The 14,205-nt window shown below is 52.7% G+C and overlaps 1 protein-coding gene across 6 annotated transcripts in view; it reads right to left on the bottom strand.

Annotated features, from left to right (window-relative positions):
- MCF2 (MCF.2 cell line derived transforming sequence) overlaps positions 1 to 14,205 on the bottom strand; it is a 58,344-nt gene that overhangs the window by 21,197 nt on the left and 22,942 nt on the right. For 5 of the 6 annotated variants that reach the window (XM_033072197.1, XM_033072198.1, XM_033072193.2 and 2 more), the window contains 10 exons: positions 13,154 to 13,273; positions 9,650 to 9,766; positions 8,880 to 9,029; positions 5,982 to 6,106; positions 5,411 to 5,525; positions 4,938 to 5,057; positions 3,753 to 3,944; positions 2,451 to 2,642; positions 2,149 to 2,320; positions 15 to 103 (listed from right to left, as the gene is read on the bottom strand). In XM_033072197.1, the coding sequence (XP_032928088.1) occupies positions 15 to 103; positions 2,149 to 2,320; positions 2,451 to 2,642; positions 3,753 to 3,944; positions 4,938 to 5,057; positions 5,411 to 5,525; positions 5,982 to 6,106; positions 8,880 to 9,029; positions 9,650 to 9,766; positions 13,154 to 13,273 (1,392 nt within the window). The remainder of the gene's footprint in view (positions 1 to 14; positions 104 to 2,148; positions 2,321 to 2,450; positions 2,643 to 3,752; positions 3,945 to 4,937; positions 5,058 to 5,410; positions 5,526 to 5,981; positions 6,107 to 8,879; positions 9,030 to 9,649; positions 9,767 to 13,153; positions 13,274 to 14,205) is intronic. The other variant, XM_033072196.2, reaches the window with a different exon arrangement.

Below are 14,205 nucleotides of genomic sequence, written 5' to 3'. Positions count from 1 at the left end.
TGAATAATTCTTACCTTGCGAGAACTTGGAGTTTTTCTTGAAGTTTTCTTCCCGGGGAGAGAGAGATCAAATGAAAATTTCAAACTGGAATTAAAATCTACACCTTGAAAAAAAGCAGAATTACATAATGTACAGTTATAGTGAAGGAGATTCTTCAGACAGAATCTAATAAGTCAGGAAGAAAAATGGGATACACTTGAAGAATAAATAATTAGCTAGCTAGCACTAATAGCAAACTGATTAAATAAAAGGTATTTATCCCAAACAATGCTGATTCCACACAGCTTGTCACACGGCCATGAAGGCCATAAAGTACAAATATTTAGGAAAAACAAAATGCTCACTAAGGGAACACAGTAATATAACCTAACAAAGTCTCTGAAGCCTGAGCATGTAATAACAGCAAAAACAACAAAAGCAAATAAACCACAGCCTGCAGTGCCACTTCTGCACAGCTCACCACACCTGAGGCCTCAGGGTGGGAGAGATTTACTCTCCCCACCCCCCAAAAAATGGTTTAAAAATTAAAACCACATTTCTCAGAGAGGCTTCAAATCCAGGGCAAAGATAAAAGAGGAGGCATCCATCCTCAGACAGGGAAGGAAGGGGGGAAAGGGGCAGAGAAACACAAGAAAGGAAGGAACAGAGGAGAGAAGTGGTGTGCTCAGAGTTGGTTTGGTTTCAAGCCTCTCACAAAACCCAGGCATGCCAAAGCAGAGCCCAGCGTGTGCCTCTGACAGTGCCCATCCCGCCAGCCCCTGTGCAGTTTGATGTTTGTATCAAACAGACTTCATTAAAAGCTCTGCTGTCGGGATCTATCCAAAGAGGAGCCTTTGTCTTTCCCTGATCATCCTTTCAGGAGGATTGGGGGGACACCTGTGCTTTGCAGGTGAGAGAGTGCCTCTGCTGGAAAAACTCGTCCCACAAAGGCACGAACTGAACCCAGCTGAGTGAAGATCATCTCACAACACCCCACAGAGGTGGCCACCCACTCACCCTGCTCCTCAGGTCAGTAATTTGCCTTTAGCCCTCTCCTCTTTCTAGAGAGCTGGAAAAGCTGTGCTGGGTTAAGTGGGCAATGCTCTAATTTAAACACTCAGAGCTTTTTTACTGATGGAGGAAAGGGCTGCAGAAGGTAATGTGCTTTACAGAGGGTGGCATCAGCCTGGGAAGAGGAAATCTGGGATTTATTTGCTGCACTGGCTGCATCTTGAGTAGTTTGATTTCCCTCATTGCATCCAGCTCCATTCCCACCCCTCCACTTGGATATTTACATTTCCCATGCCTTGAACTGAAGCTGCTTTGGTGCTGTGTGACACCTGCTGCAACTCACCAGTATTTGTTAACTCAGCATAAAAACCTTGTGCTAAAACACAAATGTTTAATTGTTTTTGTATTGTCAGATGACTGAATTTAATACTCTGACATAATTTAGCAAGTCCCTGGTTGAAAATACACAGATGCTACTTTGGAATCTCTTAATTCTGCCAGATACACTCAGGGCTGCCAAGGATGAAAGTTTGAATATTATAATTTAAACTAACATGGTGCCACATCCCATTACCAAAACTAAGGCAGAACATTCATGACCTCAGTTCAGTGAGAATTTGTACCTGTATGAGCATCAATTATTCCACAACTGGGATTTAAGGAAGACACCCTGAGGAATCAAAAGGAGTCAAGCACCCAGGTAATTTCTCTTCATGAGATTTGAGCTCCTCATTTCTCCAAACTCCTTTGCAAACATCAGTCTAACTTTACATCACTTCCAGCTCAAGACAGCCACAGAGAACAGGCAAGTTAATAAATGTATAAACCCTGCCCTTTTTTCCTGCAGAATTAATTCACCAGTTCCCAGCCCAGCAGGATGCCAGTACAGCAGAACTGCAGGTGTGCACTACTTCCAGCTCTTCCTGACTGATTAGGAACAGGAAATAAATAACAAGCAACCAGCTTCATCCTTCACACAGGTATGGGAACGTGGCCACAAGCACTGGAAGGTGAATAAATCACCTGATATATATTTAACACATCCAGTGACTCTGCCAGCAAGGTTTAGTTCACTTCTCAAAATCACCTCGAGCCTTACTCCGCCTGCCTCAAAGCACAACCAGCAGCTGAAACCACCACAACTGCACAAGACTTTACCGTGTTTGGGGGAAAACAAGGGTGACTTGGCTCTGGGGGGGGTCTCTGGCCTCGGGGCCACCAGCTGGACGGGCCTCACGTGTTTGTCCAGCAGCTTCTTGAAGCAGGACTGGCGGCTCTCGAACAGGCTGCGCACGTTCTCCAGCTTCAGCTGCACGGCCTGCACCTGGCACTGCAGGACAAGAGACACAAATCCCTGCTCATCTGCACTCTGACACACCAGGGGACTCTGAAGGGGACAGCACTGCCACAGCCCAGCCCTGCTTCCCACCTGTGTGACGAGGAACTGGAGCCTGGCTTACCTTCAGCTCAGGAGTTAAGACTGACTCAAAATCGTAGTAGAGGGCTTGGGGATCATAGTTTAAGTAGGTTGAAGAGCTTTCAAGAAATCTTTCAATGTCCTGGAGGGCTTTCTGGGCTCCTTCCTTGGACTGGCACTTGTCCATCTGCTGGTTGGCGAGCAGGTAGGCACCCTCATCACAGCACTGCAGAGCCTGGGGACAGCACGGGGACAGAGACCTCAGTGCCACCTGCACGGCCACCAGCCCCTCCTGAGAGCATCCCTGACTGCCTCTGCATGCAGCTCAGCCTCCCAAAGACCCCAGCACTCAGTGTGCTTTGAGCAGAAAGCAGAAAAGCCACGATTTTTCTGTGAGGCAACTGCAGTGCTCAACAGACCCAGGCGAGCTGTTCCCACCTGCACCTGGCTAAAGTCAGTGGTGATTTTGGAATGTGCCAGAGCACAGCTGACCCCAGTGACCAGCAGGTGCTCATTTCTGCAGCTGGGAGAGCTGCAGTGGCACTTTGGGGCTTGCAGGGAGGCTGGCAGGTTTCCTGGGGCTCATTGGTGTGCACAGGGTGAGAAGATGCTCCAGCCAAGAGCCAGAGTGTCCAGCGCTGTGAGCAGCAAGGCACTCATGGAGAGCAGACCTTGCTGTGCCCCAGCACAGCCCCAGGCCCCTGTCCTGCAGCTGAGAGGCTGCCAAGGATCTGAGTGCCCCCACAGACACAAAGGATCTGTGTGCACACAGAGAGGAAAATGAGCTCCCCAAAACAGGGAATGGGACAGGGTCAAAATTCACTGTTTCTCTTAATTGGCCTCAAGCACATTACAGCCGTGTGCCTCCTGGCCTAATTAGTGTGAATTTCCCTAAATGAATATTTGATGCTGATTAAGATATCAAGGAGTGCTGGAGCCACATGACTCCACTCCCATGCTAGCACACAGCAGCTGTGCCTATCTACCAATCTGTCACCTTATTTCACACCCAGCTATGCTCATTCTTAATAAATCGCTCAGAAAAAAGGGCTGGAGCTCATTGACAGCATTACCTCTCCCACACTGCGCAGGAGAACTCCAAAGTCAATTAATGCATGGATGCAGCATGAAAGCAGGACCAGGAGCAGCACTGAGATGGTGCTCATGGAGATGCCCAGCTCTTTCTGCTGCCCTCACAGCACCAGCTAAGGGAGGGCTGTGCAACTTCTCCCTCCCACCAGCTGCTGCACAAACCCAAATTCCAGCTGCTCCCAGCTCAGAAGAGCGGCCAGCCCCAGGGAGGAGCTGCCCAGCTGTCCCAGAGCTGTGTGTCTCTGAACCCTACCTGCTGGAGGCGGGTGTGCAGCTCCAAGGTTTTCTGCAGGTGCGCCTGCTTGCTCCTGGCGCGCTCGGCCAGGAGGTCGCCGAGGTGCCGCAGCTCGTTGCACTGCTGGCAGATCAGGTTCAGGGCGTAGTGGTGATTGGCTGCGAGCTGGTGGCCGTGCAGGATCACCACCTGAGCCTTGCCTATCAGCTCCTGCAGGGACAGGGCACAGCTCAGGCACGCTGGCACAAACGGCACCGCAGTGTCACACCTCGGGGACACGCGCAGGGGATGCTGTCAGAGGAGCCAGCACGGGTGGGTTACACAGGATAAACTGGTACCCCCACCACCTGGGAAGAAAAACCTTTGCTATCCATAAAGAGGATGAAGAATAAAGCAGCATTTCAGCAAACAGCAACGCTGAGTGGCTGCTGGCAATCACTGCCCCCTGAGCACGCTGCAGCTGAGGCCAGTTCAGGCTGTGCTGCCAGGCAAAGGGAACTGGAGCAGCTCAGCTTTACCTGGAGGTCAGGAACACATCTCCTCTGCACACCCCAGCATAATGCTCATGGCTTCTCCAGGGCTGGCTTTCCCCTGGCATGGCTTTCTGATCCTCCTCCCTCTCTCCACAAACATTTCTTCCAAATGGCCAGCAAGCCTCAGACCTTCCTCTAGAGCTCTTCTGTGCCCAGATCCCTCAGGATTTCTCTGTGCCAGCACATCCCTTTGCAAAGGTCACATCCTTAGCTGGGCTCCTGTGAATAATTTCTCTTCACTCTTCTTTCCCCTATATCTCTTAGTCTTCCCCCATATGTTATGTTCAAGTCACAGACACGTCAGGATACAACTTTTTTTGCAACTCCATGTGCCTGGTAACAAGTTTCTGCCTATTAGCATAGCTAAAGCACTTAAAATATAAATAATTCTTCTTCCAGCTCATTAAATCCCACGCCTCCCCCACGTTCAGACATTTATCTGTTCCGGATTTTCACGGTGGCTCAGCAATTTATTTTAACTGTGATAATTAAATAGTTTCTGGCTTTCAGAGTGATCCCAGCGTGGCTGCTCAGAGCAGAGACACAGAATCGATCCTTTAGTGCAGCCCTTACCAGCAAACCACACCAGAACCAGGTGATTTCAGCAAACACCTCCTGCCACAAGCACAGAATGTGGCTCCTGTGTTTCACCAGTGCAGGATCAGCTCACCTGAGCCATGCCATCGAAATGCTCCAGGTCCTTGAGCCTCTGCTTCACCTGGGGGACGCTGTCACCAGTGTCAGGCAGCTCTGCCTGCTGAGCCATTAGAAATTCAATGGAATTCTTGACCTGGACACAGAGGAGAAGGCTGCTGTGAGAGGGTACAAAGCACAGGCAGGGAATCACTCTGAGCCCAGCATTAATCACACTTGAGCTAAGACTGCTAAATCCAATAATACAACCGGTGTCCAAGAACTAATTTCTGAATTCAGAGATGCTTCCACCAGCAAAAGCCACTGCAGGGCAGTGAAACCCAAATCAGCTCTCAGTGAGGAAGCACAGCATCTCCCCAAGCCAGCAACCCTGCCCCAGTCAGGGAACAGCAGCAGAAATTAAACACTCTCAAAGTTAAAAGAGTAAAAACTTCTCTCCATCAGATCTCCAACTCTCCCTTCTCCCAAAGGAAGCACATCTGATCCTACCTCTTGAAAACTTTGCTCAAACTTCCAGAGCTGCAGGTATTGCTCCATTTTTAACTGGTGTTTCTCCCAGAAGCCATCAAAGGCAGTCTCCATCTCCCGCAGCTGGCCAAGCAACCTGGGGCACAGAAAAAGGACAGGGTTGGAGCAATCTGCAGAGATGGACCAGACCTAGAGATCACTTACACAGGTTCTTCTGGACCCAAGGTCTCAGAAGAAGTGCACAGACATGCACATATGATCTCAGAGAGAGACTGAATGAAATCATCACTGCAGAGGACAGTGTCTGTGCGAGGATAGCAGCATCTGTGTGAGGCAGGCGCTGCTATCTCCATTTATCTGGGTAAAACCTGGTATGGGAGAGCCCTGCATCCGCTCCACAGCCCCACCAGAACACGGGGATAAAGATCAGGGCAAGTAAAATCATGAGAGAAGTCACCCAGCAATTTGGCAGGCTGGAGCAAAATTGTGGTACCTTTGTCTTTGCTGGGTGACCTAAACAACACATCCACACCTGAATGGTGTGAGTGTTTCCTCTGGACAGTGAGGGGAGCCAGGAACAGGGAGCACTCACCGATTCACAGTCTCCCAGTCCCCAGGCCTCTCCTGCTGCTGCTCCTGACTGCATTCCCCAGAGTCAGGCTCTTCAAAACTGCTCAAAAGCAACTTTCCCTCTTTTGTGACTGCTGTAATCTCTTCCTGTATAACACAGAACATTCCTCATTCAGGCTGCTTGTTGTGAGGTGAGGATAATTTTGTGTTTCTCCTGTCCTGGTTTCCCTGTGTGAACAGAAGCACCAACACCCAACAGACCAAAGGACTCCCAGCAGATGTTTCAGTCCTCTGAACACAGAATTAACACCTGGAGCTGCACAAGCCATGGACTGGCCACCACTGGTCAATGATTCAGGAGGCCAGCACTGCCCCAGCTCCCTCCTGATGAGCAGTCCCACAAGTTCATGTCATTAAGTGAGATTTTGCACAGCTCCACCAAGGTCAGGAGGGGAGCATCCCATGGGGGAACAAAGCCAGGACTGACCCTCACAGCACCACTCACTGCAACCTCCACAAAATCACCACTCTGATCACAGCCTGTGCTCAGGGGAAGGTTAAAGCCCTGGTGCTGCCAGCAGCATCAGCTGAGGTGCTGTGTGCTGGCTGGGCTCAGCCCAAAGCAAACGTGCACTGGGCCAAGTGTTCTCAGGAAAAGGAGGCCAAACACAGAAATGAGCAGGGAGAGCACAGAAAGCACACGTGGCTGGTGACCTGAGGTGCAGGAGCCCTGAAGGAGGGAGCTGTGCATGGTCCATGGGTGCTGGAGGAGTCAGAGCCCACCCTGGAGATGGGCAGGTTTCCATACAGGAAAAACAACAGTAAAACCCCCTCAGGGAGAACCTGCACAGAGGCCAGACCTGCTCCAGTGTCTGCCTGCCCCAGACAGCTCCCAGCCACCTAAACACAACCCACACAGCACCAGCAGGAGCCTCTCCTGTCCCACACAGTGCTGCTGCCAGCCTGCAGCCTGTCACTGCAACACCTGAGATGGGCAGGGCACAAACCCCAGGGATGGAGGCACAGCAGGAGCCCCAGAGCTCAGCAGGAACCTCCACCTCTTACACCTCACTGCACAGAGCCCTGCTCCTCTTTTGAGTCACAGCCATCCATCAGCCACAAGGCAAAGTGGCCTGACTGTCAAACAGGTGTTACCTCGACTTGTTCTGTTCAATCAGTGGGGTTAATTTCTTAGTTACTCTGTTTAATTAACTTCTGTCATCTTTTCATTGTGCTTGCCACCAGTTTCTGTAGCTGGGATGCTACATAAATTATTCTGATTGACCAATTATTTGAATTCAGCTGTACCAGTCTTGGGGCTGTCATGAGAGACAAGGATCCCATGTCTTGCTGTCACCACAATCTGTGCACAGCTTCTCATCTGCTTTTGTGTTTCATGGTCTTAGAAGGAACAAAAGAAAAAAGCCAACAGACCTCATTTCAGACAAAAGCCAACGAGTGGTTTTGATATTTGAAATTAATAGATGAGGAATTAAAAGCAACAGATGGTCTGTACTGAGTGCTGCTGGGCTTTCTACACAAATGAAAACACGTGATGGGTTTTATTTCTCCACAGAGAAAAGTGGGCACTGCTGGCTGGTTTATACACAGCCCTAAACTGTGGGGCTGGAACCTGCCCTAAAATGTGGGGTGATCCCTGTCCCTGCACTGTGGGGTGATCCCTGCCCTAAACTGTGGGGCTGGAACCTGCCCTAAACTGTGGGGTGATCCCTGTGCTGTGGGGTGATCCCTGTCCTGTGGGGTGATCCCATCCCCTAAACTGTGGGGTGATCCCTGTCCTATGGGGTGATCCCTGTCCCTACCCTGTGGGGTGATCCCTGTCCCCTACCCTGTGGCCCCATCCCTGAGCACGAAGCTGAAGTCACTGAGCCTTGTGGCAATAGATGTAGCTGCTGTTTTATGTTACTCCTCATTCCAAGGAGGAGATGGAGGCACAGTGTCTGTAAGGATATTTCAAACACACACACGTATTGATGCCTACACACAGCACAGCCTGGGTGACATTTTCAGCATTTCTCACAGGCAGCTTTCTGGGAACTCGCTGTCACACGAATGACAAATGATTATAAATTAAAACAGATACCATTCTTTGACTTAGGTAAATGAAACCTGTCACAAAGCAAAGGGGCTCGTTCTTCAGCCACACAGAACAGCCATTAACACAGTGATTGCTTCTGAAGGAAGGCATTGGGGCCAGGCCTGGGCTGCTCCCTGGAGGATGCAGGAGCACCAAAGACAACAGGCTGATGCAGCAGCAGCTGGCTGCACTACACCTTCCATGGGCTCTTATAACAATATTAATCACAAAGACTTGGAAAAAAAAAATTAAATATTCAAGAAACAGATGCTATTCAAGACAAAGCCTGAGGGCTCTCATGAAGACCCAGATCACACTGTGGGTGCTCTGCTCACACAGAACTCTTCACCTTGGATGCTCTCCAGCAGCTCCCTCCAGTGTGCCCAGGGAAGATGCACCAGGCAGAGGGACCTGGGGACACAGCAGCCCTGCTGATGGACTCTGTGCAGCTTCCTGCAGCCAGGGGGTGAGCACAGGGGCCCCAGCTGGGGACAGGAGCACCCCAGCAGGTGACAGAGCCTCCCACAGGGGCGAGGGCACAGAGCTGTGCTGAGCCCTGCCTGGAGCCCTGCCTTGAGCTGGCAGTGCCCAGGGCTGTGCTGAGCCCTGCCTGGAGCCCTACCTTGAGCTGGCAGTGCCCAGGGCTGTGCTGAGCCCTGCCTGGAGCCCTACCTTGAGCTGGCAGTGCCCAGGGCTGTGCTGAGCCCTGCCTGGAGCCCTACCTTGAGCTGGCAGTGCCCAGGGCTGTGCTGAGCCCTGCCTGGAGCCCTACCTTGAGCTGGCAGTGCCCAGGGCTGTGCTGAGCCCTGCCTGGAGCCCTACCTTGAGCTGGCAGTACCTCTGGGTGCGCAGGGCCAGGATGTGCTCGATGGAGTTCATGTCCTCTGGCAGCTCTGTCTCGGCCAGCTCCGTGCCAAAGCACTGCAGCATCTGGGCAATCTCCTTCACTGTCAGAGCAAAGCTCTCTATGGCCTGCAGGGACAGGGGAGGGCAATCAGCCTGGGCTCACCACGTTCCTGCTGCCCAGCAGGAGTGCCAGGGGAGCCTGTGCTCTGAGACAGCTGGGTGGGATGTCCATGGCACACAGAGAACATCCCATGGGGTTCTCCATCACCCTGCCACCCACCTGGGACAACACCCCAGGGAAAACTGACAGTGTGCAGGAAGCACAAAAACACCCAGCAAGGCACAACTCCTGATTCCTGGCGGTAGGAAGGGAAAGTTCTTGCAAAGGGAAAGAACCAAACCTAAAAGGAGATTTTTGGAATTCTCCACATTTGGTCAGCGTGCAGTAGGCAGTCCCATTACCCTGCTTCTCAAACAGTTCTGATATTAATCATATCATTAACAAAAAAGCCTATTTGGTATCTCCCATTAAGGGAATTTTAACAAAGATTTACAAAGATCTTTCAGGAATCAATCACCCAGTTCCCCTGCCGACCCACCAAGCCTAAAAGCTCTTGGTTCCTTTGCATGCTCCAGGAGGGGCAGCGGCTCTGGGGGTGAATTCCAGCCCCCCAGCACTCCCTGCCCGACTGCCAACCCTGCCCAGGGAGCCCCGGGGCTGGCAGCCCGAGGCCAGCCGCACTCACCGTCCTGAAGACCACCCACTCGCTGTGGCAGTACTCCAGGGTGCCCCCGAGCTCCGGGGTCAGCTGCTGCTCGTCGATGTAGGTCAGCAGGTCACTCACCGAGCTCAGCATCACCACCTGCACACGGGGGAAAAACTGCTGTGATGGGCACAGACCCTGCCCGGTACAGCCCCCTGCCCATCACAGACCCCTGCATAAACAAAAAACTACTGTGATGGGCACAGACCCCGCCCGGTACAGCCCCCTGCCCGGCAGAAAAAAACTGCTGTGATGGGCACAGACCCCTGTCCATCACAGCCCCCTGCCCATCACTCACAGCCCCCTGTCCATCACAGCCCCCTGCCCATCACTCACAGCCCCCTGTCCATCACAGCCCGCCTCCCATCACATCCCCCAGCCCATCACATCCCCTGCCCATCACAGCCCCCTGTCCATCACAGCCCCCTGCACATCCCAGCCCCAGCCCATCACATCCCCCTGCCCATCACATCCCCCTGTCCATCACAGCCCCCTGTCCATCACATCCCCCAGCCCATCACAGCCCCCTGCCCATCACATCCCCCTGCCCATCACAGCCCCCTGCCCATCACAGCCCCAGCCCATCCCAGCCCCAGCCCATCCCAGCCCCTGTCCATCACAGCCCCCAGCCCATCACAGCCCCCTGCCCATCACATCCCCCTGCCCATCCCAGCCCCCTGCCCATCACATCCCCCAGCCCATCACAGCCCCCTGCCCATCACATCCCCCTGCCCATCACAGCCCCCTGCCCATCACATCCCCCTGCCCATCCCAGCCCCCTGCCCATCACAGCCCCTTGCTGAAAAAGGTTTCAAAGAATGGCCTTGCAAATCAGACTAGATACTCTGGAGAAACAGAGCTATGAAATTGTAGTAGAATGATTTTAGATGATTGGCTTTAAGGCATTTTGCAGCATGATGTGAGAAAAACTGATAGCCAAGAAACACTTATATAATGTATTGTAATTAGGAAATAGCTGGCTTCTGATAGTGATGGTGTGAATTCTAACTTCTGTGTTGTCTCACCCTTCACATGAGACCGAAAATGGAATAAAAGTTTTTTTAAATGCCTCTCAGTTGCCCCATCTCTGGGTCAGAAAAGGGCAAAATCCAACAGCTCAAACTTCAGTTTGCTCTATATCTTCTGGAGCAGGGCTCCCTTCTTACACTCATGGCTTAGCACAGCTTTTATTTGGTGTTATCTGACCACTGCCCTCATCTCCAGGTGCTTTCTTTCCCAAATGCAGAGCACAGGGAGATGCTGCAGAACTGGGCTGAAAGCTGCAGGTTTGAGCAAGGCATGACCAGTAAACTGGAAAGAACACATACATTTTAATAAGCTGTGTAGCATGGGCCAATTTCACATAAATATGCACTCATTATTTTTTTGTGTGTTGTGACCTGCCATGGGATATGTCAGGAATGTTCAAACTTGTGCAAAGAACAGCCATTTTAGAGTGAAAAATACAGAGTTTGTGAAAATCACGCTATTTCCTAAAGGAAAGCATGAATTTGTTTTCTGTGTTTGTAATAGCATCAATCTTAGATTCTATAAATGTACTTCTCTTCACTCTCATTATGTCCTGTAATCAAGGTGGTTTAAAAGTCTGGAAATTTTGAGCTGAGAATATAAACTCATTTCAATTGCTATTTTAGGAACAAATAGCAGCATGATGTTGGTATGGAATCTGCCCTTAGATGAATGTGGGTAAAATTCACAGCAAAAGCTCCACCAGACATTGTCTTTTGATTTTCCAGACAGCAAACAAATTCCTGGCTACTCTTCACATGGAATGGTTTGGGTTGGAAGGGACCTCAAGGATGATGAAGTTTCCAGCCCTGCTCCTATGGGCAGGGACACCTCCCCCTGTCCCAGGTGCTCCCAGCCCTGTCCAGCCTGGCCTTGGGCACTCCAGGGATCCAGGGACAGCCACAGCTGCTCTGGGCACCTGTGCCAGCCCTGCCCACGCTCCCAGGGAGGAATTTCCTCCTGACATCTCATTTCTATCTCCCCATTTTCAGTGGGAGCCATTCCCTGTGTGCTGTCCCTCCCTCCCCTGTCCCCAGTCCCTCCCCAGCTCTCCTGGAGCCCCTCCAGGCCCTGGCAGGGCTCTGAGCTCTCCTGGATCCTTCTCCTGTCCAGGGGAGCACCCCCAGCTCTCCAGCCTGGCTCCAGAGGGGCTGAGCCCTCCCAGTGCTGCAGTGGATCCACATCCTACCCCTGCTGGGGACCTCAGCAGTGGGGACAGCACCACCCCAAACCTGACACAGCAGTGGGGACAGCATCACCCCAAACCTGACACAGCAGTGGGGACAGCATCACCCCAGCCTGACACAGCAGTGGGGACAGCATCACCCCAGCAGTGGGGACAGCACCACCCCAAACCTGACACAGCAGTGGGGACAGCATCACCCCAGCAGTGGGGACAGCACCACCCCAAACCTGACACAGCAGTGAGGACAGCATCACCCCAAACCTGACACAGCAGTGGGGACAGCATCACCCCAAACCTGACACAGCAGTGAGGACAGCATCACCCCAGCAGTGGGGACAGCATCACCCCAGCCTGACACAGCAGTGGGGACAGCATCACCCCAAACCTGACACAGCAGTGAGGACAGCATCACCCCAGCAGTGGGGACAGCATCACCCCAAACCTGACACAGCAGTGGGGACAGCATCACCCCAGCCTGCTCAGGAAGGCTCTGAGCCCCCCAGGCAGGCTCTGAGCCCCCAGGATGTGACTCCCAGGCTGTGACCCCCAGGCTATGACCCCCATGCAGGCTGTGACCCCCAGTCTGTGACTCTCCCCAGGCTGTGACCCCCTCCCCCAGGCTGTGACCCCAGGCTGTGATCCCCAGGCTGTGACCCCCACTAGGCTGTGCCCCCTCCCCAGGCTGTGACCCCAGGCTGTGACCCCAGGCTGTGACCCCCAGCTCCATGCAGGCTGTGACCCCCCAGGCTCTGACCCCCCCAGGCTGTGACCCCCTTCCCCAGGCTGTGACCCCAGGCTGTGACCCCCAGGCTGTGACCCCCACTAGGCTGTGCCCCCTCCCCAGGCTGTGACCCCCAGGCTGTGACCCCAGGCTCTGACCCCAGGCTGTGACCCCAGGCTGTGACCCCAGGCTGTGACCCCCATGATCTGAGCCCCCCAGGCTGTGACCCCCATGATCTGAGCCCCCCAGGCTGTGACCCCCCCCAGGCTGTGACCCCAGGCTGTGACCCACCCCAGGCTGTGACCCCAGGCTGTGACCCACCCCAGGCTGTGACCCTCCCCAGGCTGTGACCCCAGGCTCTGACCCCCAGGCTCTGACCCCCAGGCTGTGACCCCCAGGCTGTGACCGCAGGCTCTGACCCCAGGCTGTGACCCCAGGCTGTGACACCCCCCAGGCTCTGACCCCCCCAGGCCGTGCCCCCAGGCTGTGACCCCCTCCCCAGGCTGTGACCCCCCCCCCAGCCCCTGCCCCCAGCCCCGCAGAGCCGCACCGGCAGCTTGAGCAGGAAATCCTCCTGGCTGAAGCGGAAGCCGATGTCGGTGAAGGTGCGCTGGATGAAGCCCGTGGGACGCAGAACCATCACCAGGTGCAGGTTCCCTGGGAAGGAGGCCTGCAAGGAAACACAGGGACATCATGGCACTCAGGTGCACCAACAGCTTCCACTGCACTGAAAACAGGGGCAGTCGCTCCATTTTAGGGTTTTTTTCCCCTTTCCTTATTTTTAAAGCAGGAGGGAGATGCTGGGAGTGGTTCAGAGATCTGGGATGGAACTGTCCAGCCCCCTGCCCCTTGCAGCAGGCAGGAGCTCAGCTTGGAGGCACACTGATTATAAACTCTAATCATACAGATACTGTTCATCATTATAACTTGGGGAGTGAAATTACAACTTAGCAGGGAACACAGGGCTGGAACATTGAGAGGAATGACAGATTGAGGAAGCAAAATTTATTGCCAAACTTGCTAATCATCCCATAACTGCATCGAGCACACTTGTCTTGCCCTTGGTAATTACCAGGCAACATTTAATTTGTGGCAAGAATTTGGAATTTCCTGTCTACACTGCTGGAGCCTTTTCTCAAGCATATGGTTGGCAGGTGCATTTTTAAATAGATCTGTGAAAAGGGTTCTTGAGAATGCAAAAGAATTTTTAAGAAAGTAGGAGTTGCATCATTAAATTATGGATAAGCACATGATGCAAAGACTTGAGTTAATTAAGCCATGATTTACTCTGAGATCCTGCCAGGCCAGGTTACATTTCCCTCCTCCTTGTATCTCTTCCTCCATGAAACATGATAATAACCTCTACACCAAGGGTGAGAATAATGAACATGTTCAGGTACTTTGCACTGCAGGGCACTTCATCTGTGCCCTCAAAACAAAGAGCACTGCCACAAACATGCACTGGTGTTGTTTGAAACAGGCTGGTTCACACTTGGCCTCCAGCAACTGCAGGCACTCATCTGCTCACTTTCTTGGGTAGGAAGGGGCAGGTTGTGGCTTCCACTGCCCACAGCTTCCTCAGAAATGGACAGTGACTTTTAG

Source organism: Catharus ustulatus, chromosome 14 (genome assembly GCF_009819885.2).
Source record: "Catharus ustulatus isolate bCatUst1 chromosome 14, bCatUst1.pri.v2, whole genome shotgun sequence".
Taxonomy (NCBI): domain Eukaryota; kingdom Metazoa; phylum Chordata; class Aves; order Passeriformes; family Turdidae; genus Catharus; species Catharus ustulatus.
This window is presented reverse-complemented; position numbering and strand designations above follow the sequence as displayed.